Source organism: Apis laboriosa, unplaced genomic scaffold, assembly GCF_014066325.1.
Source record: "Apis laboriosa isolate Shangri-la unplaced genomic scaffold, ASM1406632v1 scaffold1321_cov151, whole genome shotgun sequence".
NCBI lineage: Eukaryota > Metazoa > Arthropoda > Insecta > Hymenoptera > Apidae > Apis > Apis laboriosa.
The window spans coordinates 2,093,757-2,120,506 of record NW_025221248.1 but is presented as its reverse complement, the minus strand read 5'-3'; the positions used below and the strand labels follow the sequence as shown (position 1 = coordinate 2,120,506).

The 26,750-nt window shown below is 39.3% G+C and overlaps 1 protein-coding gene across 2 annotated transcripts in view; it reads right to left on the bottom strand.

Annotated features, from left to right (window-relative positions):
* The window catches only part of LOC122720809 (probable nuclear hormone receptor HR3), a 105,313-nt gene that overhangs the window by 46,473 nt on the left and 32,090 nt on the right, over positions 1-26,750 (bottom strand). The window contains exon 2 of one of the 2 annotated variants that reach the window (XM_043947801.1): positions 18,565-19,907. The exons of the other annotated variant lie outside the window; for it this stretch is intronic. Within the exon in view, the coding sequence (XP_043803736.1) occupies positions 18,565-18,688 (124 nt within the window). The 5' untranslated portion in view covers positions 18,689-19,907. The remainder of the gene's footprint in view (positions 1-18,564; positions 19,908-26,750) is intronic. 2 annotated transcript variants of the gene reach the window in all.

Here is a 26,750-nt window from a genome sequence, read left to right as displayed (position 1 = left end):
TGCGACGATCGAGAAACCATCTTCAATCTCATTTCGACGAAAATATTGGACTCACTTCTCTTGGATTCAATTCTTTTAAAACCGCATCCAAAACACGACGTATCGTTATGTTATAAATGATGCGAGAATATCTAGGATCGGATATAAGCGATGGAAGAAAGTGATGCGATCATTTTTTGGTGGTTGGAGTTAGCTGTTGCGAACGATTTTAAGCTGGAGGATGGAGAAGATCGAAAGTGGCGGTTCGACGAGGCATGAGGCACGTCAGTAGCCGTGAGTTTCCACGTCTAGGGTTACCTTGGCAGCGTGATTTAACGAGGCTTGGCGCAAAACAACGAGAGCCGCTTTAAGGAGACGGAACACCGTGAATGCAGCGGGAAACTTTGCGTCACGCCGCGCATTATCATGAAAGCACGCTCTTTTTATTGGTCCGCCGCCGCCGCCGCGCTATTGGAGATCGACGACACGGTTGTCGGTATTGTTCAACGACGTTAAGCGTAGTCGCTCATCTAACCGGCAAACCAATGGAAATAAATGTTATGTACGTGTATGGTCGCGCAATAAGTTCCTGTCCCTCGATACGAAATGATTTTATCGTACTCGGACTCGTAAATTTAACTCGTTATTGTTTCAACGGAGTCCATCGTTTTCTTACGTTCGATTGGCATGATGGTAAATAATCACATGTACACGTTATTATTTCATTATTCAGAAATTATGCAAAATTTTCTAAAATTCATAAATTTTAATATTTTTTTAAATCAATTGGATTAAAACGAACGTAAACGAAGGTTAAAAGTAAATCTAGTTGTTCTTTTCGAGCCGTCAATAAGTTTCTATCGTATTATCTATCGTTATTTGCGAAATATTTAAAAGGAAAAAGTTTTTGATACCGTTTTTAATCTATAAATATATACGTTCAGTGATAATTTTACAATTTGACGTCAACCGAGTGATGATCTTTAAGCCGATTTTAAAATCGTGGATTCAATTGTAGAATTATGAAACTTTATTATGCGAGATATTTACAATTAAATATCTTGAACGCACAATTTTTTTTTTTTATCTGTTTTATTAACTATTATTAAAAACTATGCTCATCGCGCAAGTCTGATTAGCGCAGGCGTAACTCGTTGAATCTTAGATGTTATCTAAAATAATCTGAATATAACGCTTCTATAGCAGTTAGTTGATCGTTTCCTCGACTTTATTGCCACGTTAAAAAGTATTGCTGAAATTGAGCGAATGCAACGCCTCCTTCCTTGAACGTGTAATTCCCGATAAATCACAGATTGCGTTCCGACCTTCGCGTTTTTCCACCTTCGAACGATCAAAGAAGGTTCTCCTTACAATCCGAACCTTTCACGTCTTTTAATTTTGCTAAATATTCAATCTTCGATCAACCGATAAAATATTTGGAATTTTGGAGAAGAGGAAACCGATTGATCACCGCTCGACGAATGATAAAATTAACGTAGAAATAATTGTGCACGATGTGAAAAAGAGAGGCGAAAGGAGTAAAGGAAATATCTACACCCTACGAAAACTACGACTCGCGTAGTTTTTTTTTTTTTTTATCATGTCGCGTAACTGGAACGCGTATGATCGAAGAATCGAAGAAGGAATTCCTTTCGAGCGGGGGAATATTAATATTAAGCAACCTTTCATGCTTTGCGTGAAATATTCGAGGAATAAGTTTTATTCTATTCGCTACGCGAATATATCCGTTCGATACAAAGTTTTCGCGGTATAATAAACGCGATATAAATTCAAATTAAAATATGCGGAGTATCCTGATATGACAGACAGTGGAAAAAAAAAAAATTTACCGTATTTTTCTTCTAAATATATTTATACGACACGATAAAATTTACCTTCCAATCGATATTATCGTACATTATTAAAAAAAAAAGAGAAAAAGAAAAAATTATTATTGACAAAGATTTCCCAACTTCGACCTACTAATTACGCGTAATAATAATCATCACAGTGTTTTATTATCGTCGATACGCGTGGTAATTAATTAATTCTCCAAGAACGTTCTGTAATAATGCACCATAATTGTTCACATCTAATGAGCTTAATGCTTTGTTAGTTTTTGCACGAAACACGTTCACGTGAATAAATTAAAATACATCCTCGTGTAAAAATTTTGTTCCTCGACAATCGTAATCAACATAACACCGCTCAAAATACACGTCAAAACTGAATTCAACGGGAATCGATGATATTTTCTATTATATTTTCGCTCCCAATTCCAATTATTACGTTCAATTATCTTCTCTCTTGTGCGCGTACATTTTTTACAAGATACGCAAACAATTTTTCTATACCCATCCACATTGTTCCACACTTTTTTCACCTTCTTCGAGAAAAAAAACCCCGACATCCAATCCCTACATCTATTCCCTTCCCTCTCGATAATCTCTCATTTACGTAACTTCAACGCGTTATTTCACCATTTGGCCCTCAATGGGTTACAAGAAGATTTATAACGGTTCATAGTTCGTCGAGCCTACCCGCGACTAGTTGCGCGAGGCGAAATCTGCATGGCGCGATTGCGTCATCCCGCGTTTTTGCGCTCGCTACGCAAACGTTTTCGCCGCGAGTTTTCCTCCTCGTTCGCGCGCGGATCGCGTACCAAACGCTCGTTGTTTACGCGTCGGATCCGGCCGTCGTACACGCAGGATGCGATTACGTAAAGCATCGCATCGAGACCCTCTCTCTTTTCTACCTGGGATCGAATGGAAACTGTTAACTTTTATAAATAAAAGATACTCGCTGAACTTCTAACATTTAAATCAATTTCTTTTTCCTGTTCCCGCGAATTTGATTTCGTGTTAAATCAATAAAATACGCGCGAGAAATACGATTGATTTAATTGTAACGGGAGGGGAGGGGGAGGGGGAAGGGGAGGGGGAGGAGGGGGAGGGGAGGTTAGCCCTCGTTTCAAACGAAAATTTTAATTTTCCGTTAGAACGGAAGAAATTGAGAAAGATGAATCGATACCTAAGTATCTATTTTACATATAACACGTATAAACGATTGTAATTAAGATGATGTCATGAAAATAAATATGTAATTGCATGTATTTCTAATATTCCCGATAAATTAACAATAGTAATTTTGTCAAAAACGTTTTCAATAATCGTAAAACAAAAAATATGAAATCCATAATTTTTTTTTTTTTTATTAAAAGGTTTGGTTGTTTTTACCGTTAATTACAAAAGAGTTGAATCTAATGAATCCTGAATCTTTAATCGCGGACGAAGTATTTCCCGGTAACGTTCTAGCGACGATACGGGAATGGCACGAGTTTGTTTACTATGGACGAGAACCGTTTTTATTTCTAAAACGACATTCATAATAAATTAATAATATAATTCTCGTTCGTAATATCGTATATAAACTATATACTATATAAACTATGTACGTGAAAATATCTCGTTGATCTCGTGGTTTTATTTCTAAAAAAGAAAAAATAAAATAAAATAGTCATCCTTTATGCAATGGATGTATGGAATAAAAATTTCAACAAAATTTCATTCCATTCCATTCCATAATTGTTAATATAATAGATGCACAAGAATTTTCGGTGATGTAATTTCTGTATTCTAATTATAAAAAAAAAAAAAAAAAAAAAAAATAAGAATTCGTTGATGTTATAACTTCGTCATTATTCAAATTTAATTAAATATTTTTTACTGGGGGAAAAGGGCCGCAACATTTTTCTCCACTGGCGGGAAATTATTTCGTAATTGAAAACGTCATTTAATTCGTCGGAATAAAAATTTGAACAAAATTTTCATTCGACGTTTGCTTTTTGTTTTTTTTTTTTTTTCTTTTTTAAATCGATAATACGACGATCTAGGAAAGCGCGATGTCCGCGTACTCGAGCGCGAAATCGCGCGCCGCGACGAAACCCGCAGCGTCGCGACGCGGCCTCCGGGTAAACACGACGATCGATTTCTCTCCACCCTGCCCTGCCCTGCCCTGCCCAGCTCAACTTCTCACCACGCTACCCTCTACAAGGAGTTGCAGAAAGTTTTCAGTGCCGCGCTTTTCTTCTTATTTCCATCCCTATCCTTTTTTCCCCTCCTTCCTCTTCTTCCTCTTCCTCTTTATTCTTTCATTTTTTTCTTTTCTTTTTTTTTTCCTTTCGAGTTTCTTCGAGAGGAATATTTCGTGGGAAAGGGTAACGAGAACTTGATCGAACTTTAATTACACGCAACGATGACGTACGCGCGATATAATTGTTTCGTTACGTAACGTTGGATGAGTGGTCGGTGCTCGGTGGAGGGGGTGGGACGGCGTTTGGGGAAGATATTGCGGTACGAGTTTAAAGAGGATTTTCTAAGAATGTCTTTTTTATCGGCGTTATATTCTTGGTGATAAATATTAGGATGCGCGGATAGGGAGGAAAAGTTGAAATATACGAGGAAATTATGAAAATAAGTTGAGCAAAGTTTTGAAAATGCGAAGGATCTTTTTTCCCACGAACATGTAAATATTTTATCAAATTTATAATTTTATTCACAATCATTCTAAATTAAATATTTAGAAATATACTATATTACGTTATTATTTCAATTATACGAACATCTATTTTAACATCTTAATTTTAAGTTAATATTAGTACTCGTTTCAAGAAGTTTAAAAGGGATGTTTCCCGTGTATTATCCGTATTTAATCTTAAACAATTTTGACGGCGGATATTTTACAGACAACTTTTCCATATTCTTCGAGAATTTTTAAACGATTCGATGCAAGCGATACAAGCGGACGTAATTCGATCGAAAGCGACAGTGCTATCACGATTTTACTCTTTAAACATCGATGAACAAACATAGATACCATAAAGAGGATTTCCGCAATATTTATTAAAAGCAAAAAAAAAAAAAAAGAGAAAAAAAATATATTTTACCGTCTCGATATATCGTCCGAGTTTTGTATTTATAAAATTATATTCTTCGAAATAGACGTGTGTCTGTCTCTTCGAAATTTCATTTTTCGCCAATTGAACATTTTTTTCCCACACTTTTTAGGACGAATACTCTAAAAATACCGGGAAACCGTTAGATCAGCGCCACGAGGCATTATTCTAACTTTACAATTCGTGTCGGAACGCCGCAAACTTTAATGATCACGGTTGTATGGTGATCACGTCATAGCAAAGAGTCAAGTCGTAGTCATACCCGTCGGACTCGCCTTACGCAATCTTATCGTCCGTCTCGAGCTCACCATGATGCCTTCACTCCTTTGTCTTTTTCCACATTCGGCCATTTTTCACGATATTTATACAACTTTATGAAATATTACATAGATATATCCTGTTATTAAATTTTTGCTGCTAGATTTACGACTTTATTTAAAGATTTGTTCGAATTGTAAAATATTATATGCGAATGTAATAAATTTTAGATTGTAAAAAAAAAAAAAAAAAGAAAAATTCACGTTTCTAATAAATTATTGAAAAAATTCTTATTGATCATAGATCGACGAAGTTAATCTCGATGTTTTGAGCGATCTTGCGCGTATAATTTTTTTTTTTTTCTTTTTTTTTTCTTATCAAATTCAAATCCTTCTTCTATTCGATTAATTCGAGATCGTGAAACAATCGTTTCCAAAATTATCAAATTTGGATCGAACCAAATGTTTTATGTTATCCAATCTTTGCGAAAAGGCTTCTTCCCCTCGCATTTCCTCGTTGAAAAAATCCTCGAAATCGCACCCCCATTCGTCAAATATGATTCTGCTATGCGTAAAGATCGATAAATTCGAACCGTTCACCGACAGCCGTGGTTCAAACACGATGAACGAGCCAAGAAATCATAGTCGGGCTCGAGGAGTTGCGAAATATTCAGTGACAAAAACTGCTACGCGTGTTTTTTGCGGCCGACATTGTTACCTTTTAAACGATCAGAAGAAAATAAGAATGAAAAAAAAAGGGAGGAACGAAACAGTCGAAATCGTCGTGCACGTGTGTAATGCCACGTTGCATAACACATTGCACCCAATTCTCTTTCTTTGTTCCATTCCTGTGTTTTACCTCATGACGTGACACCTGCTCTTGCACCGCTGTCGTGTATTCCTTTCTCCCTCCCTCCTCCCCTCTGTCTCTCTCTTTCTCTTTCTCTCCTCCGCAAATCGGTACAATGCGACTTTTTTTCTTTTTTCGAGGATTCTATATTCGCGTTTCTGGTTCACATTTACGTCCCATCACCACTGGCGCGGTCCACCAACCCATTTTTCCAGTTTAGACGAGATACTGTCTGTCTTTTATTATTCTCTCTCTCTCTCTTTTTTTTTCCACCTCCTTTGGAACCGAAGAGCTTTCGCGAAACATGATGTTTCAAAGGAAACGAAGATGAGGACGAGACAGAACAATCGTACAAGCGCGATTCGCAAAGCGCGATTAATTGGTGGAAACAACCTGCGAATTCGCAGGTGAACGTGGATATGGAGATCTCTGTTAACCGAGTTTTTCGCGTATTATGAGAATCGTGGCGCCTTTCGAGGATCGCGAAGTTTCCCGCGAAACTTCCAGTTAACGACGACAACTTTAAGTTTTCGAACGGCGGCGCCATTTCCTCGAGAGAAACGTCGTCGCGTGAGAAAGAAAAAAGAAAAAGAAAGAAAAAAGAAAGAAAAATAAAATAAAAATTTCGTTCCATTTCCAAATTACTAATTAACCAAAGATAAACGCGAGGATAAGAGATAAATGATCGTAAAAAATATTCCGAAGAACGAGAGTTCTCGGCCAATTAAAAAGCGTAGCGAATTATATAAAACTCTTCTGGATACGATACGTTTAAAAAAAAAAAACGATCGATTCACAATCTCGAAACAATCCCGGGAACGAATATTAATTTCGAAACGATCGAATACATCGAATACAAAACTCTATNTATATATATATATATATATATATATATATCCTATAGCCGTTTGAAAAAATAATTTCTGATTAGCGGATCGAATTGGAAACACGTTAAGTACGATACACGGTGCCCCGCTAATGAGTCTAACGAGTCTCGCCGGCCGTGCGGAGACGCATTCGAATGGATACATCTAAATTGGTAACGAGTGGTGACGAGCCAAGAGTGCCGTTTTTGCGATGGTGCCCTACATCGAATCGCGGCGTGGCAATGGGCCGACTCGGGAATCGCCGGTCGATAATCTTTCTTCCTATCACCGCCTTCCTACCACCGCGCTTAAATATCGAGCCTTCCCCACCTCGTGATAACGCGCCTCGCCTGTTATTTCAATCCGTTTCGCCACGGGCCACGTGGTATTCCACTTTTTTGCGACTCACCTGTTAAGCCGCGTAAAGATAGAAATGATGTAGTAGTGCGATGTTAAAATTCGAACGAGTGACGACGAGTGAGCCTCTATGAGCGAAGGGATAGATCGGCGTATTGGGTGATGATAGTGTTTTTTTTTTTTTTTTTTTTTTTGTACTTGTAGTTTTTAAGGTATAAGATAATGATGGCGAGAAAGAGTTTACATTGTCGATGTCGGGCTCTTGGAAGCGTTCGTGGAGGATTTTCTTTTTATGCATTATTTTCATTGTGGATTTTCGCTTTACTATCATACAGCGATTTGAATATTTTATTATTCGAGGAGTTGTAGTTCTAGTTTTGGGAGTTTACTTACGAAAGAAGTGGAGTTTAAGTGTAAGAAGTAATTTTTTCACGAACGTAGAAGATTGGATATCTCTTCAAATATATTCAATGTCTTGTTTAATGATTGGTGATGCAAAAAGGAATGATTCTATCTGTCGAAAATAAAATTTTTTCACTTCGAGGCTTTATTTTCTGGTAAAACAAATTTGAAACATTTTCAAGTACAACTGAAATTGACTATTTATTGATTAGATACTATTTATTGATAGATACTAAACGATAGGTATATATATTCTACATGTGAAAATAAACAAAAATATATATAAAATTTTATCGCTTTTTTGAAAAAAAATCTTTGTTTTTTTTCCAAAGAAAATCGATTTTGAATACGTACAATTAACAAATTCAATACGTGCAATCAATAAATTTTCGAATTCAATCTTCTCTAACGAATTAACTTTAAAGAAAAACGAATTTTTAAATAATTTAAAAAAATGAATTTTTAAATAAAGAAAAATTTATTTTACATTTTCTGCCTATTTTCCATTTTGCATAGCAATTACACAGTATCGATAGTTCATTCGTATCTAATCAGGTAATATATAATGGCCGATTCTAGTTCTAATTTTGTTGAAAATTTTTCCTCGTTTCGAAAAAACGAAGCCTCGAATGAAAAAATTTTATTCCACGCTTTCCACTTATTTTTCTCGCATATAACCATCCCCTATAACATGTTAGAACACCCTATACAACGCAACGAAAACACGAAACCATCACTCCTTCCCATAATTTTTCCAACATATTCTTCTTCGAACACGAAACGGTACTTTCTTTCCCATCAGAATGATCAACGCCGTTTCATCATTCCTTTGCCTTTCACGATCCCTTCTACCGATTCTATAATTTCACACCATTAACGGATCATCGATCGATAATTAACGAAACGATATAAAAGAAAAAAAAAACCCAACTTCGTTCGTTCCGATCCACGCTCCTTTCTCCTCCCGGATTATAGCAAAGAAATACTCTCAAGATGCACGTGGTGCAGAGAGATATCGATATCGTTCACGGTCGAAGACGATCTCCGAGGGTGCAAAGGTTAGAAACGTGATCGCGAGTGGAAGCACACCGTGCCTGCCCGACAATGGGTTCCGCGATATCGAGATATCCTGCTTTAAGGAGATTCAGCCCCCCTCCAGTCGGACAACCGCGTATACCGTGTCCTCTGCGATTTCCTCGTTCGACGAAAAGGAATTACCGCCGCTTGTTTCTCACCTATTCGCATATCCAATATCGGCTTGACCTATGGCTAATGGCGTATCGAGCGTACGTTGGTGGGTTCCGTTCGGTATTCAACCGAAGGAATTCGTTCCTTCGACGTGGTATTCGTGGACGTTTCAGCTTCGCTGGAAATTTCTATAATAACGACGTTGTAACGAAAAGATGGGGTGAGGATTCGTTTTTTTTTTTTTTTTTGAGAATCGAAAATAAATAATCGGTGTGTATTAGAAATATTGTGATAAATTTATATGGGACGTTGTTGATCAATAGATATTAAATTAGAATAATTTTAAGAGGTTATCTATTCGAATTTTTCCAAGTTGGGATATTTTTCTCGTTGTTAACTTGGAAGAAGAAAGAAATATTATTTGGCTGGGAAATGATTCAGAAACCGATGTTAAAACGTTGAAGATAGAATTATCGTGTTTGTGCATTTGTGAATAGATGGATAGAGAAATGTTCGTTAATGTCTGTGCATTTTAGATAGCTCGAGTAGACACACATTTAACGAATTTATACTGCGAATAAATTAATCGAGATAATACGGTTATACATAATTCGTTAGAATAATGAATGAATATGTAAAAGATGAGAGATCGAAAAGTTTAAAACGCGATTAAAAATAATTCGTAAATTCGTGATTCATAATTTCGAGATGTGGATAGTCATAGATAATGCATATTAGTGGAAAAAATTTTTTTTAAAAATATCTAAATAAATGAATATACATTCAACTCGTATAACTCAGTAATTTATTCAGTTATCATCATTTTCACTCGATATTGCAACGTTTCTACAATACAACATTAATTATTACACGTCATCAAAGTAACCATTATGCAGAAATTTGAAAATCGTTTGAACAGGCAATATCCTATCTTATTTGAATAAAATTATAATATGCATCGGTTATCCCAAATATTTCGGAATATTTGATATCACAATATTTCGATGCAATTGTATTATTGAATTGCATAATCCGTTACGATACATTAAACGTGATATAATATATAGCCGCAACAGTGTGTTAATACTTTTCTTTCCCACAAGTAGCAACAAAGTGGTAAATATTTGATATCCGTTCCGTGGATATTTATAAATACGATATCAACGTCCTATTACATCTTCGTGTCTCGATTTGTCGAATCATCTATTCCCATTCGTTTCATCGTTCAATTATCTCCGTCGTTTATGCACGCCTCGTCGCTCAATCGGTTTTTATCTGTTACGAAACAAACAACGTCCGCGGCGCATGTAAGTCGCTGCATTACACCCGAGCAACAATAAATCCCCGATCAATCGATTCCAATTCGAGAATCGCGGTCGAATACAATAATCCTATAATATGAAAAATCCTAACTAACCAATATATCCTGTATATGATGCGATAATTTCACTCTCGTCGAACGTAAATAAAGAAAAACCCAGAAGAACAAAAACAAAAACAAATTCATCGTCGTATCAAAAAAAAAAAAAAAAAAAAAAAAAAAAAAAAAAAAGAAGCTTGGTATCGACCCGTCTGCGCGTCAATCTGCCTCTCTCCTCATCCTCACCGTGAAACGTCCACTCCGATGAAATCCTCCGAGTCGTTAAAGTCGCATCGGGCGAACAACGCGCGTCCATTAAAAGGCAACAAGAACAAGAGGAGCCGGGCGAGGGGGAGGGGAGGGGGGGGAAAGAGGAGAGAAAAGAGAACAAAAATAGGAGGAAAAAACTGGAGACGGAGGAAGAGGGGAGAGGAGGGAAGAAAAAAAAAAAAAGAAAGAAAAGAAAAGAGGAGAAGAAACGATGAGGAGAAAGGAGCTCGACCATTGTCCGCCGTTTCCACGACAAAGCTCTCGTGCTCTCGAACGATGAGAAAACGTTGCACGTGCGAGCACCGGCTCGTATCGACGTCTGCGCCGCGGAACGGCGTAGCATACGTCAACGATGCCGACTAAGACCACGATCACGACACGACGACGACGACGACGACGACGACGACGACGACGATGATGACGACGACAACATCGTCGTCGTGGTTGGCGACGCGAGGTTGAGCTTCGGCTGCACGGGCGCGCGGCTATCGATTCGGGAACCCACGCTTCCGTTTCTCCTCCTGTCCTCTACCGCGCCTCACCCTTCTGCAACTGCAGCTGCAGCTGCAGCACCAGCAGCTTCGCTGCGACCCAACCCTCGCAGCGCTGATACTTCAACCCCCTACCCTCTTCCTCTGTATCTTCCTACTCCGACTCCTCTCCTTCTCGCCTCTTTCACTCTCTCTTCGTGCACTCTCTTTCCATTTATCCATCCTTCTCTCTCTCTCTCTCTCTCTTCTCTCTCTTTTACCTCCATCGTTCTCCGATTTCGAGCCTTCCCTTTTGCTCTTCTTCTTTTTTTCTCTCCATCCCTCCCCCTCTTCTACTCTTTTTCCCGATTCTTTCTTTCCTTCTCTCTCCGTTCCCCTACGCCTACAGCGAGCACGATTTTAAAGGCTAGGTGTTCCTCTTTCTTTTCCTCCCTGCCACCCTCTTTTTCTTCCACTATATACTTTCAACGATTCTTTCGTTCGCTCCCTCTTTCCTTTCCACCTTCGAGGCTTCCGTATTCCTCCTCCTCCTCCTCCTCCGCGCGTCCCGAGTTCCAGTTATGTGAATAATGAAGGGCTTAGAAGTCGAATAATTAATATCTTTTTAAGCGGCGTCGTTGAACGGATCTCCGGCCCGTGGCGCGTTTGTTTTAATGGACCGTCTTCACGGACGACGACAGCCCTCCCTTATAAATGATTAAGAGATGATTAACCGTGGCAGACTACGTTCTCTACGAAATTCACCATGTTTCGCGTAATATTTCTTTTCTTTTTTTTTTTTTTCGGTTTGCGCAGACTTGGAATATTTTTTTCTTTTTCTTTTCTTTTCTTTTCCTCCTCGACCACGATTTCTTACGAATCGCCAGAAATTTAAAGAATCGCGCTTCGAATTATTCTTTCTCGTTTTATATTATATTGTTTATAAGATATACAATATTTTGCCGTTTCTCGCTTTTTAATTGCAACCGGATGCTTCTAGTCGCCGCAATATCGAGCGGAATTATTTCGAAAATTTTATCGCGCGCAAAATTGGCCCAAATGTATATATTATCGTGTTTCGTGTGTACAAGTAAACGACGATATAATTCTAACGTTATTTTAACGAAAGGTGACGACTATTTTCGAAATTAACAACTGCAATTATCATTGCAATCTCTCGCAATTTGTTACATTACGCGTTCAAATTATCGAAATATAAAAGTTCCCGTAATATATGTTTTCCTTTTTGAAAGTCAATCTTATTTGGAATCGATCGTGTTTTGATTTGATTTCTATGTAAATATATTTCACTTTGAACGAAATATAATATACGGACGAGTGTTATTGTAGATCAGTCGAAGACGATCTCTCTAACGAAATACACGCTCGCGGATTTTGAATCGACGGATATTTGTCGACCAATCCACCGACCAATTCCCGAATAATTATTCACGCAGTCGAAGAAATACGATATGCTGTCCCCATAGCGGTGCACGTATGCCACCCGTCATTCAAAGATCATCGACCTTATAGACGTCGCGATACGATAAGATTATAGTAATAGGTACGACTACTGTAAGTAGGTAAACGTTTGACTCTATACAGAGCCGCGAGGCATAGAGCCACTATCGCTCGGCTGCTTTCAGGAAAATATATTAAACGTTACGAAAGCTTCAAGGGGTTTTACGTTTTTCGAACGTTTTCTGCCAATGGGCAAAACAAAACAGGCGCATATTTGGCTTATCTTTCAAATAAAGAAAATAGGCATACGTATATTCTTACGCAACTCTTGTTGTCGCTTTAATAAATTTTATAAATCATTCTCGTATCTCGAAAGAAAATCTAAATTTCACAATGTTGATTGCAATTATTGAACTAATAAAATATCTTGCATATACTCGTATATCATAAATACGATTTGATCTTTTTTCTATTCTATATCTAGATTATTAAATTATTAAATTAAAAATGAAATTATATATCCGTTCGAAAATTAGGAATTAGAATTAAATTTAAATCGATGTTGTATTGACACGAGTAAATACGTAGATACATTGTTGTATAAATTATAATATATATATATATATATATATGTTTGTTCGAAGATTTTATGTTAATGTCAAGTTTAATAAATTGCAAGCATGGTGGCATGAAAAGAGCAGGCCGCATTCTTGTCGTGGGCACGGTACAGTGATTGAGAATCCGTTTAATCATCGTCGTTTAAGACTTCGGTCGACTAGTTTGGTAGAAAGTTGGACAGCGACCGGGTGGTAACCACGCGATCATAATAGCACGATAAGTATGAATCGGGGAGTGATCACGACAAAACGACGGACCGATGGATCGATTTCGTAACGACAACCTTCGAACCCGTTCGACGACTCTGAAAACACCAGAGGCCAGGAGAGGACGAAGGATTGCCCTGGTTCTACGCCGTTCACCGGCAGAATGCTTTGGCTTTCACTCGTGAAAAAAAAAAAAAAAAAAAAAGAAGAAAAAAAAAAATACGAGAAACCCCGCCGACGACAAAACCGACGAAATATTTCGGCCGCGAAGAAAATAATCCTGTCTTCTATTAAATCCGATTTAATAGTTTAGTTTATTTTCAATCTTACGAATTGAGAGTAGAGTGGATGGATGATATCCTCAGTTTTACTTCGCTATTACTTTGTTGTCGATGTTACAATGAAACATTTGATCGATAATATTTTCCATGTATCTTGAAATATGTCGTAATTAAATCATTAATTATTAATGCAAAATTCTTGAGAAAGTTGAGGATATTCTTTTTTTCGAATTATCTTTCTTTTTTTTTTAAAAAAAAAAGAAAGAAAGAAAGAAAAAAAGAATTATTTTGAATTTTCATGCTTCTTTGTTCTACGAAGCACAATCGATACGCGATGCGAGAGATCGACAATTACTGTGACAAGTAATAGCGACGATATAATGGAACCTCTTTGAAGAGCTGGTTGCGAAACAACGCAATTTATTCCTTCGACCAACGAAATTACTTAATTTCCTGAACCATCGTTCCCAAAACGTTCACTACGTTTCGTTAATAAGCCATCGTTATTAGATATCTTCTCCTTCTTCTTCTTCTTCTTCTTCTTCTTCTCTGGATGAGACTCGTGAGTCTGAAGTCATCGTTATCGGTTGTAGCTCTCGAATCGAACGACACGCAGAAAGTGCGCGATTATTTGATTTTATTAACCATCAACGATCTGACTAATGCCATAAAATTATTGACTCGGGTCAAAGGTTACCAAGAGTTGCGAAATCGATGCACAATTGTGCGTTTGTCGATCTTCTATGCAACAATGTTCGATCGAATAGGTTTTCAACAGATGTGCTAATTTTATTTAATTTTCTTTTTACACAAATCGTGTAATTTTCTTCTCCTCTTTTTCAGGTTTTACGCTTTAAACCAAGTTGTTTGTAAAAAATTCCAAAAAATCGATCATACTATAACTACAGTGATGGCGTGCCAAAAATATGAAAATTGTATCAACGATATTAATGTAATGCGTCTGTAGCGTGCGTTCAATCCTCATAAATTTCGAAAATTAAAGGGTTCAGGCAAAGTGTCATCGATAATTGCCACCTGAGAATAATTTGTAACGGTATAATTAATGTATATATATCTAGGTCTGTAATACAATTTCTATAGCGTTTTATCTAATGTTATAATCATAATTACGATGGTAAAAACAATTTATGTCTCTGGAAAAGAATAGAAAAAATTAACTAATTTTCTCAAATGATATTAGTTACAATGAATAAATTGTAATCATATCAATTATAACGATATTATCCTTCGATTTTACCAAGTTTCTTACACTTATCACGTTACACGAATTATATATTTATAAACAATTACTTGTAACGTTATATTTTTAAACAATTAAGCACGTTCTCTCGTAATTTTTGATATGCTATTATTACTCCGATTATCGTGAAATTTATTGAACTTAGTTCACTTTTAAATATCCGCAAATACTTTGACCCCAAGCTCGTTAAATGTTAATTTTTTAGTTTAGCGGTTTAGTAAATATTTCCCGATAATTTCTCTATCTTTCATTTTCGTTATCCATATACATTTTGTCTGACCTATAATGAAAATTATTATAACAACAAAACTGACCTATTCAACAAGGAAAGGATGAATCTCAAACTCTATCACTATCATTGATGATTTCTTGAAAAAGTTGCCAATTAAATATTTTTCTATCATATTTTCTTCTTATATTTCTGATTAACAAAATATCTCTCTTCTTTTCATAAAAGATCGACATCGTCGAAAAGACCTTAATCAGTTTCGGATTAATCAGTTTCGAGTCCAATTTATAATCAAAATACAAAATTAAATTAAAATTAGTGCGTTCGATTTCGAGTAAAAAAAAAAAAAAACGAATCAATACGAATGTTCCTGATTCGAAAATTAAGAATTCTCGTCTCGATTGAACACTTTTTTAGACTTTTTTTTATCGAGGAAGCAACTCGATCGAGCAGATGAAACGGTACAAGATGGGCGGAGAAATCCGAATCTTGGTCGATTTGGAAGCGGCGCGAAATTTGTTTTCTCGTCATCGCGAATCCGACGACATTACGAGCCGACGTTACGGGCGTTCTTCTTACGAGGCCTTTTGCGCAACCCGCTCTTACGTGGGTACTTTCGCTTTGCATAATTTACTCGCCGCGTTTCGATCGCCGTGTATTCGTATTCGGGACGGCTATGACTCTCCGCGACACTCGTTCACTTGCTTTTGAAACCGTCCTTTGGCTATTTCGAACCGACCGTTCCCCTCCCCTCCCCTCCCCTCCCCCTCTCCCTGCTCCTCCTCCCACGGAAATTCGCGGAAATTCGCGAGGTCAGCCTCCTGCGACGCGATTTCTGCGTAGCCTCAAGATAATAATCTCTTTCTTCGAGCGCATTTCTTTTCGTATTTCTCCAGTGGCGCAGCTGGTAGAGAGTAATTGGAACGAGTTGGACAGATAGGACAAAAAGCGCGTGAGCATCGATCGTTGGTTGGCAGCCGAATCGTTTGATCAACGATCAACTTTCGAGTGCTTGATTGTTTGGGGTTGTTCGATTAAAAGGTTAATAACCTTTTAACTTGTTTTAAATTAATTAACAGGCTGAAGTGTGCGCGATTTTTCTGCCTCATTATGGGACAAGGAAGCGAGTCGTATAAACATTTTTATATTTAGAAATGTGCGAGTATTGTTTGCAAATGAAGTGAAATTTCTTCGTATTTCTTATGCGTTTATTTTAAATTTGAATTTAAAATTGAAATTAAGTTTTTGCATCTTTCTTTCTTTTTTTTTTTTTTTTTTTTACAAAAATTATCGAGATTATTTTGAATTATTTCGACGATTTTCGGGATAAGGAATAAGGCTTGATTTTTGTTTCACAAAGAATATTATGAAAGCGAAAAAAAAAAAAAAGAAAAAAGAAAAAAAAAAGAGGAGGATGATTCGATGTTTCAGAGACGATTTTTTAAAAAGAAACTCGTGTGACACGCTTGACGAATCTGTGCTTTCCAGTGTGTATTTGTATTCGGCACGGTGCGCGATTCGCGACGTCGTAAAAGCAATTTTGAAACGTTTCAGCGTATCCTTGCTGCCGGTTTCTAAACGATTTCCTTTTCTGTATCTCTCTCTCTCTCTCTTTTTGTCCGGAATATTTTCACCAATGAACTTTAATATAAACATTTTTCGACGATCCTCCCATAGAAACTATCTAAAAGAGTGTACAACAAACGCGACAATATAATCTTTTATTTATTCCACGATCTAATCTAGAATCTTTAATCCTTCCAATTTTTTTCTTTTTTTTTTAAATAAACGTTATCAATCTCCATCGAACGAAACTAGATTCCTCCTCTTCTTCTTCTCACTCGTTTATCATATTTTTCACAAAAGTGTTCCTCTTAATTAAAAATATAATAATAAGAAAATAAGGGAGAGGCCAAGTATCAGCCGGGATTCAATTGCTCCCAAGATCATTCGAATCGATACGATACCCATCGTTATTCACCTAAATCGTAATTCGCCGCAAATCTTTGGTTAACGATCGTTGGCCGTGCTTTGCGTGAATTGCGATACATATTTAACGGGCGCACGTATATCGGCGTTATCTGATTGCCCGATCATTCCGGGAGCTGGTGCCGCATCAATCGTAGGGCCGATGTTCGAGATCAATCCCGCAAATCTTGCGCGATAACAGGATCGTATAATCATTGGCGAACATCGTTCCGTTGTTTACGATTCGGCCCCGTTTATCGGCCATTATTAAAGTGGCGGCGGACGGGTTTCGAGAAAAACGCGGGAAATTCAAATGGGCACGAACGAACGGCTGCCCGATGACGTAACCCGGTCGGGCGGACGCGAGCCGCGTAATGAAATTAACTCGGGACGAAAGCACCGTGTAAATAATGTAAAACGACGTTTCAATGTTTCACCGTTGGAGAGCAGCTCTGCGAAATTTCACCGCGAAACTTTCGCAGTGCTGGATTCGTATTGAAATTATGAAAGCGGCGGCGAATGGGATTCGCGCGAACGCGAATACGAATTAATAAGAATATTTCATCTCTTCTCCTTTTCCTTTCCACGATTCTCTCTTTTTTTCTTCTTCCTTTCTTTTTTTTTTTTTTTTTTTTTTCTCTATCTTTGAACGTCATCCAAGCTAAAATTTACCTTTCGAGTTAGCGATCGTTAAGGAGCGTCGTTAAAGTTAAGCGTGGATTTTCGGTGTCTGGCGACGAATCGTCTAATCTACTGCCAGTAAAACCCACGTGTAAAGTGAACGGTCGGACGCGCGCGGAATCAACGAATCCCTCCTCCACTCGCTGCAAATTCTGCAGGTTCGCGAACTTTGAACGTGCGAAAAGTGCGTTACGTAAGTGCGTTACGAGTTTATCGTGGTGGATTCTCGAACGACAACGGAGTCGAGCAACGAAATATGAAAAATTTGAAATATTTTTACTGTAACGCTTTAAAACTTCGTTATTTATATTTATATCTAAAAATTTCGCGAAAAAGAAAAGGAATAAGGAGAGGGGGAGACAAACGCAATTCCCTTATCTCGAGACAAAAACCACACAGTGCCAATAAACCACGTCGTCGATTCCTCGAGTTAATCTCTAATTTAGAATTCTCTCTATTTAGAAACGAGAAGAAATAAGAAGAAAAAAAAAAAAAAAAAGAAAGAAAGAAACCACGCACACACGCGTATCTTCTTGTGTACACACAGTAGCCAGGGAACAAGCTGAGGTGCTACGCAGGAGCGTATTATTCTTGAAAAGGACGTTATGTAAACTCGGTTCACGGCAATTCCGCTCGGCCCCGTGCAACGGTTCTCCGACACGAGCGGAATTAGAAAATTCACGTTAGGCCATCACGAGCCGTACACGCGTGATTCTTTTTCCTTCGAAGATCGCGTATACAATCGTCGTCGTGGGAACGTAACGTTTCTATATACGACATACTTACGCGCATACACACACACACACACGTACGCAAGAGCACACGTATTATTATTATCATTATTATTACTATTATTATTATTATATAGACACACAGATAGAAAGCATAACGGAGCTTTTTCGTTACCTTTTATGCTCCCGGACGAGGTATGGGGCGTCTGCGGTGCGTGCGAGGTCAAAGGTAACGGCGAGCCCGAGGAGGTCGCGGAGTGTTCCAACTTGGAACTCACCGCGCTCCACATCTCGAACATGTTGAACGCCGTGGTGATGGCCTTTAGTCACTTCCAGGCTGCTACTACCGTAGATCACCCGGCGCCCTTTCCAAGCCCGGCGTAACATCCGCTGCGGCGCTCCGCGACGCCACTCGAACGGAGGACGCCTTCGTCGAGCTCGACGGCTATTTCCACGGATGTTCCGACCGGTGTTTCCACGTGTTCGCACGGAATAATATTATCTCGGTCCATGTATCACTCGAAATCTTGTGTCTCCTATCGTCGATTCTCCCTTGATTTATTATTATTTTATATCGCGCTTTGTTGTATCGTGATGCACCACCACTGTTATTATTAATAATTACTAGGCTAGGATATCTTTTTTTCTTTCCTTGGATACCCAGAACTTTCGACTTTTTTGTTCGCGATTATTATGTGTTATTTCTCTTCTTTTTTTTTTTTTTTTTTTTTCTTTAACTCTTGTCGACCGGTGCTTGCCGAGCTAATAAGTTGCTTCGTCGTCGTTAAATATTATATTGTCGAATCGATGTCGAATGATCGTTAAGAAAATTAACTCTCTCTCTCTCTCTCTCTCTCTCTTTTTCCCGCTAATTACACTCTTTTGCTACTTCCCTACCGATTTAATTACTAAGCTCGATATTTCTTTATACGCACTTAACAAACGGCACTGACTGTTGAAACCCCCTCTTCTTCCTTCTTCTTCTTCTTCTTTTTCTTCTTTTTTAATATACACTGTTACTATTATTATTATTATTGTTATTATTATTATTATTAATATTATTATTATTATTATTATTATTATTATAGATAAATATATAGAGATGTATCACTTTCGGTATCGCGAACCGATCATCAAGCGTACGAGCAACAACAACAGCAACAACAAAACGCGTCCTCTCTCCTCTCTTTTCACCGGTATTACGTTAACACCGTGTCCATCGTCATCGTCCACTTCCGTCTCCACCTCCTCTTCCTCCTCCTCCACGCCACCCCGACTCGACCTACGCCACTGCGTGACACGGTTTACCGCGTATCACCTCTCTACTGTTATTAGTATAGTCAGCACCTTGGCTAATGAACGTCCCACCGATCGGCCGGCCCAGGCCTTAATCGCCGCGAAGCCGAAGAACACCGTGCCGACTCGTTGTCGTCCACGTTACGATCGTGCCCCTTGCTTTCTTTGCCGCTTTCGTTGCCGGCACCTCGCGTGACATGGCGCCACAGGCGTCTCCAAGATCTGCAAACAGTCTCGTCAGCATCTTGCATCAAATCGATCCCTCGTTTCATCGCCGTTTCGCTTCTCGATACTGCTTCTCGAATCGGGGGAGGATTTCGCGCTCGATTTCGACGAAAAAAGATTTAGATTTATAAGGGGGGGGAGGGGGGGTCGCGAGTCGAGAGGATAATATAAAATAAATTTTCAATAAAATTCCTTCTCTAGGAGTGGATTGTGGAAGAGAGAGAAAGTTTTATTTTATAGAAAGAATTTTCTATGAAATTTCAAGTTTCCTAAGTATTTGCGTTACAATTAAAATTCGAGGCTATCTTATAATATATACTTTATGTATATACTTTCTTCCATTTCTTTCTCTCGACCGCTTACCCTTCCCCAGTTTCGAAAATATACCCTGGTGCGGGAGGAAAGCACGAACGAGGAAGAACGGGGGGAGTAATCGCGTGATGCAGGGGCACAGGGAGAGATAACAATTACACGAGCCACGTGTAGTACGTAAGATGTAAAAAGAGAGTCACGCGAGAAGAGAAGTGAGAGGTGTAAGAGGATAGGATAAACCAGAGGCGACACGCACGTGTTTCGAGACGAGGGTATCGTGTTCGACACGTTGACGTGTTCATCTATTCGCATATGCTACGTGCACTTGTCTGCGTCGTGCACCAACGCCCGACACCCGTTAAATCGCGAATTTAATTAACACGTTGCATCCCATTAAGAGCATAGAAATAGAAAAGGAAAAGCTGCTACACTTGTCCTTCGTATTTATTCCTATTACATAAATCAACACCATCTACCGTCCGATGATTCAGAGTGTGCAGAGAAATGTTTTTTGAAATCGCATGAAAATTTAATTCTAACTTTCACGAAGAAATATAAAAATTCTGAAACAAATAAAGGATCGGAAAGAAGAGAGCTGCCATGAAAATTTCGAGGAAAGGTATAGAATAGAATTCGTCGAATGGTTTGCTGCCGATAAAAAAAAAAAAAAGAAAGAAGAAGAATGAAAAAACTTGCCTGGAAATCGCGAAAAGTAAAGAATGGAATTGCCGGGGATGAAACAGCCCCAAGTCGCATAACCGCAGAACGTGGTCGATCGGTCACGATTTGACACGAAAATTCAGACATGTGCGCATCGATCGTTGCATTTCCGTACACGGGCTGTTCCCCTTTAATCCTGCCGCGTTGCAAGTACGAGAGGAGCTCGTGTCGAGGGGAACCGCACTTTGCTATCGAGCGAACCTCGCAACCGAGCGACCACCAGCCGAGCCTGCCTTGCCTTGCCTATCCACCCACCCACCTATATACTCGTCCACACGTTCACACACGCAGAGACGTGTATATGAATATGTATACATATACATATATACACATACAGAGACAGGTTGGGAGAGCACATCCACCGACATAAAGCCTATTCCGTGCTTTCATGCCGCTTTACATTGCCCATGCCTCTCTAGGGCAGGGTGGGATCCACCGTGGAAGGAAGCGTCGCGGTGATGTGCCCACACTCGCGACTCCACTCGCTATGTACACATCTCTGTGCATGTAACGAGAATAAATGTGCACCAGGGTGTATACAAGTCATCCGATATACAGGGTGGACTCGTCACCAAAGGAACGCGTATATCAAAATTACGATTCTAATAAGTATCGCTTTAACTATCCTTTTCTACGAATGAACGCGCCTTCTTGACTTCTATTATTCGTTGCATTAAAAGATAGATTAAAAGCGAGATTTCATATAAATCCAGGATAAAGTAGACAATTTTTTTGCTATCCTTTAATCCTCTCTTTTATCTCTTTCCTATAGTACAGATAATAATTGAATATAATAGTTCGCAATTATATTGAAAAACTATAGTTTCCTATTACATAAACAATTTTTCCCCTATTCCAGTTATATCGCGAATTTCAAACCACTCTGTACGTGCGATTTTTTTGTGTGCACCTGTATATGGACGGTATATACATCAGAAAGAGAAAGAAAGAGGGAGAGAGAGAGAGGGAAGAGGTCTCTGTACATGCAAGGTGTTCGTCATTTACGTCGCGCTGGTACGGTGGAGCCGAGTATATACACTTATACATATACATAGGCGACACAGTGAGCCCGTGTAATGAACTGTGTCACCGTGATTCGTGCGCGAACAGGGATGTGCACGTGTGTGGCTCGATGTATACGGCCACGTACGTTACGCAATAACTGCGACGAAAGCGCGCGCAAAAAAAAAAAGAAAAAAAAAATCGCGACTCCCTTATGTGCGTACCGCGTATGTACGTAAATACGACGACGACCGGTGCACACCGGAGTTCACTAATGAACCGTATCGCTACTATATTTAGTGCACGGGTAAACACGCCGACACGCTAATCCCGTGGACACTGGCACGCAGTCGGTATCATTGTATAATCGGGCAAAAAAGGAAAAACACCATATATACATTCTTGTGTACGATTCGAATATATATATATATATATATATATTTCGTTCGTACACGTACGATTTTGGACGTATATAACACGTACACGCGTTTATACGTAGTGTTCGAAATAAAGAGAAGCCCGTTGCACGCGACCTACACAACAAGCGAATAGCGAACCCGCTATTATATACGATTTGCACGGGTAAAGAGGAGAGAAGGACGAGGCATAGGCACGGTACGTCGGACAAAGGAGGATAGGTAGAGAAAGAGAGTGGGCACGGTGGGAAAGAAGGAAGGAAGGAAGGAAGAACGGAAGGAACGAGGGAGAGATAAAGAGGGAGACAGTGTACCGTAGTACGGGCTACATTCTGCCGGCCCCACTAGCCCACTGACTCGATGCACTCCTCGTTCCTTCTTTCCCTCTCCTCCGCACACGCTCTTCTTCCCCCTTTTCTCGCTCTATTCTACGCGGCTAGCGGGTCTCCTCGTTCGCCACGCGTCCCGTCCAACATGCACGTTTGTATCGCGTGTATACGTATATATCTATATAGCGTGTGCACACGGTGATACACATCTGTACACCGCTCTATCCCTCCGCTATACATTCCCTCGGCCGAGTGTTGTTGCTCGAGTTCCGTGACGGTGTGCAACGCCTCTATCGATGAAATGGGGTGATAATGAACCGTTAACCCCTTTCGCGACTCAATGCGCACGAGTTTTTACGAATAACTCTCCGTGTTACGATCCGATATAGATACGGTATATATCGTACGTAGTTTTTATCTTTGCTTATCCGCCTGATTGTCCAACGTGCAATTCTTTCGAGATGATATAGTTTTCAGTCGAGCCCTCGTGGCTTATTCCTTTTCGCGAAATATCGATCGGTTTATATCGGCCGATACAACGCTTTCACTTTCTTTTTGTAGCTTCGCCACTTGAATATTTTCTACGGTTTCTTTTCACCGTGGCGGAGGAAACACTTTTAATTCCGTGAACGATTCACCGCTCTGGAATTAAATTTATTCCCTCGATGTCTAATTATCCACCTTCGAACGAAAATTTTCCGCATCGAAACATCGATCACGAGACCGATCAATGATAACAGATCGATCGATCTCTACATCGTCGATTTCCAACGATCCTCCGATTTCTATGCTTTATGCATTATCGCGCGGTTAGCATGCCTGTTTCGCGGTAACGCGTAAATTCGCGATTGATCTTCGTTAAGCCTGTAATTTCGCAGTAGGGACTTTGTATGAATCTACAACTTCGTATCTCCGACAAAACGTACAATGCACCCATTATTATCTGATCTTATTATCGAAGCATTTCCAAACCTATTCTCCACGAGGCATTTTCAAAAACTGACATCGATAAGATAAACCAACGATTACGATACCTAATCAATGTAATCATTTCTCATCGGCTAATTGCCATGCGACTCGATATATATCCAAACGCGTATATATATATCTCTGAATCAGAAATACATAAACACAATCATCAAAATTATTTTCACACTGAAATTAAAAAGTACGATGTTCGATCTCGAGATTAAAACTTATCCAATCGTATCGTTCATCTATAAATCAATTATCTTATTGATTCTATTTCGTATTCTATTTCTCGAAAAACGCGGGTCGCGTTCTACGCTAAAGCGTTCCTGCGGCAGTTCGTAAACTATAGCCCGAGCCGGTGTAACCACGTACGTGTGTGTGTGTGTGCGTGTGTATCCCCGGTGCACGCGTGTGTGTGTCTGTGAATTACTTTCGCCCCGGGGGGCATCGCATCTTATTTAGGTCGTGTACACCGAGCGTATACTTTGGTTCTGGCACGAGCGTGACGGCGTTATTACGGCATCGCCGCCGCTGCTTCTGCTGTTGTTCTGCTGCATAGAGGAGGAACACGCAGGTGATACCCTCGCGCATCGAGCTTAAACGCGCGAGTTTCGTCGTCCCGTTTGATCGACGATCATGGTAAGATGGATGATGACTTTTCAAGGCGACGTGTCGATCGGTATCAGGCGGACAGGTGACGAGATTAATGGGGTGGGGTGGGGAGTGGGAGTATTATAAATTGTTAGGGCGACGTTTCGTCGGGGTGGAAACGTATGAATGAAGGGTGTACGTATGCAAGTGTTGAGAGATTTTTTCGTTTCTCTGAATCTTGTTTGAATTTTTGTTTTGCATTCTATATACGTATGGAAACGTTCGATTGATTTATTCGCGCGAAGAAAAGTTGATCGAGATTGAATATCGAAGGAAATATTTTACGAAGATCTGCGATCGTAAATCGAGAAGCGGAACGAACGTTTGTTTACGCGTTCGGGCGAGTGGCCACGTGTGTTTAAAAGTTTAATAGTTTCATCGGTCTTGTATTGAAAGATAATTATAGGCAATTTAAAAGAAGTGGCAGAAAATAGGCGTGTACTTCCAATCTCTTTAAAATTCTTTCTTTTAACTCTGTACGGTTAAAACATTTCGATTACACGTTCCACTCGTAGAATTTTAATGCGCCTAAACGTACCTTATCCCATAGTAAACACGTTAACTCCCTTCAGACCTCAATAATGCAGATCGTAGAATAAGATTAGAAATGTTTTCGTTGACTTTGTTGCAAAGAGTAGAAAGAATCTCGAGTAAACTTTTTTTTCTTTTGTTTGTTGTAATAAACTTTTAAACAAGAAAAAGAAATCACGAATTGCAAGAAAAATCTTAGAAAAGAGGTGTCTAACTGTGTTATTATAAATTATTGGCGCAAGAGGATCACGGCAAGAAATTGTTAAAAACTTATTTTTCGCGCAAACAACGACGAGAACATGAATTCTTTTTTTTTTCTTTTTCACAATGTAATCACACGTATACGTATATATTGCATTTCAGATGCGAAAGTAATGACAGATATATATGTATCGTTTCGATCGGAAGTAACGTCCCGGCCATAAAGCTATTTCTAGTCGACAATCGCGAAAGGAATACGTTAACAACAGTTTCGATTGTACTACCTATTTTGCAGATAAATTTTTTCCCGTTTCACATCGCGGCACGTGGGTATTTCCGCTTGCATCACGAGTCCATCGTTAGAAGATAAGAAATTACGAGTCTGTCCCTATGGATCTAATGCGCTCTAATTCGAATTATGTCTTTTTAATTGCGATCCACATTGACGATTCCATTCGAGGATTTTCGTTGAAAAGTCAACGACACGAAGTAACAAAATTGGGGGCAAAAATATTTATCGAAAATGAGAAAACGATCGACGATGATCCGACCAATAATATAATTAAAAAACGTTTTAGAAAGAAGTTGATTTTAATTGTGTATCTCTAAAAATAAATTTTTTAAAATTGTGCTATTTACACGATTCTCGGTTGATCAGTTTTCAAATGTATTATCAATAAGAAAAGTAATTGTTAAAGTTAATCCAAGCTCCCTTTTCCATACGAAAATCGTATAATTCATTTTTATATGAATGACTCCCGTTAAAAAGATAACTTTTAGCATCGATATAAGAAGCGACTTAAAAAAGGAAACTACGTCTGAACGTTCAATTATCCGTCTTTAAACATTTACCCGACATTCTCCTAAATTTGGATCGCAAGGTTTCGATCTCCTCTCGAATATAACTTCTTCTAACTAACTCTCATATTGCAAAATCCTTTAAAGCCTACCATACGAAACGAACATCAAATGCAAGAAACAGTCCAAAGAACCGTCAACGTTCCATCTCTCTCTTGATCTTCAACTTCAATAATCTATCAAATTCATATTCCCACCTTGGCAAATCAATCTGTCAAAAAATCGATCGACCCAACAATGTTTCCTCGAAAACCCTCTCGAAAACATCTCGTCTCGTCTTCCGGGGACCTTACCTACCGTGTTCCCTTTCTCGGAGAACGGCCGCGGAAAGGAAAGGCCGCGTCGTCGTATCGCGCCGCGGCCCATTGCGTGCGTCGAAGCGTCAAAAATCGAGATGAGAACCCGCGCTTTCCCGTTCGCCTGCGTGCGTTGCCAACGCGCATGCACACGTCGAGCGCACGCACGCAACCACGCACGCACACACGTCCAAGCGCGTGGCCGCGCGCGCAACGTAGGTATTACTTAATAATATCCATAACCGGGAGGTAAATGGGAGTGTAGGCGGGACGGGGGTAGGGAAAGACAGCGCGAGAAAGAGCGAGACGCTCGCGAATCGCGATCGCGAGAGGAACAACAGGGGAACATTCATGACCGCGTGAAACGGGGGAAAGGAAATAAATAAACGTCGAAAGAGAGGTTGAAAGAGGGAGGAACGGTAAAGACGGAGAGAGAGAAAGCGGAAAATGGAAGTTGGAAAGGGAATGGTTTCGAATTTCGAACGGACGTGGCCTCCTCCCGGACCAAGAATCTTGCCAGTAAAGTGACAAATGGCACGGTAAACAAGTGGG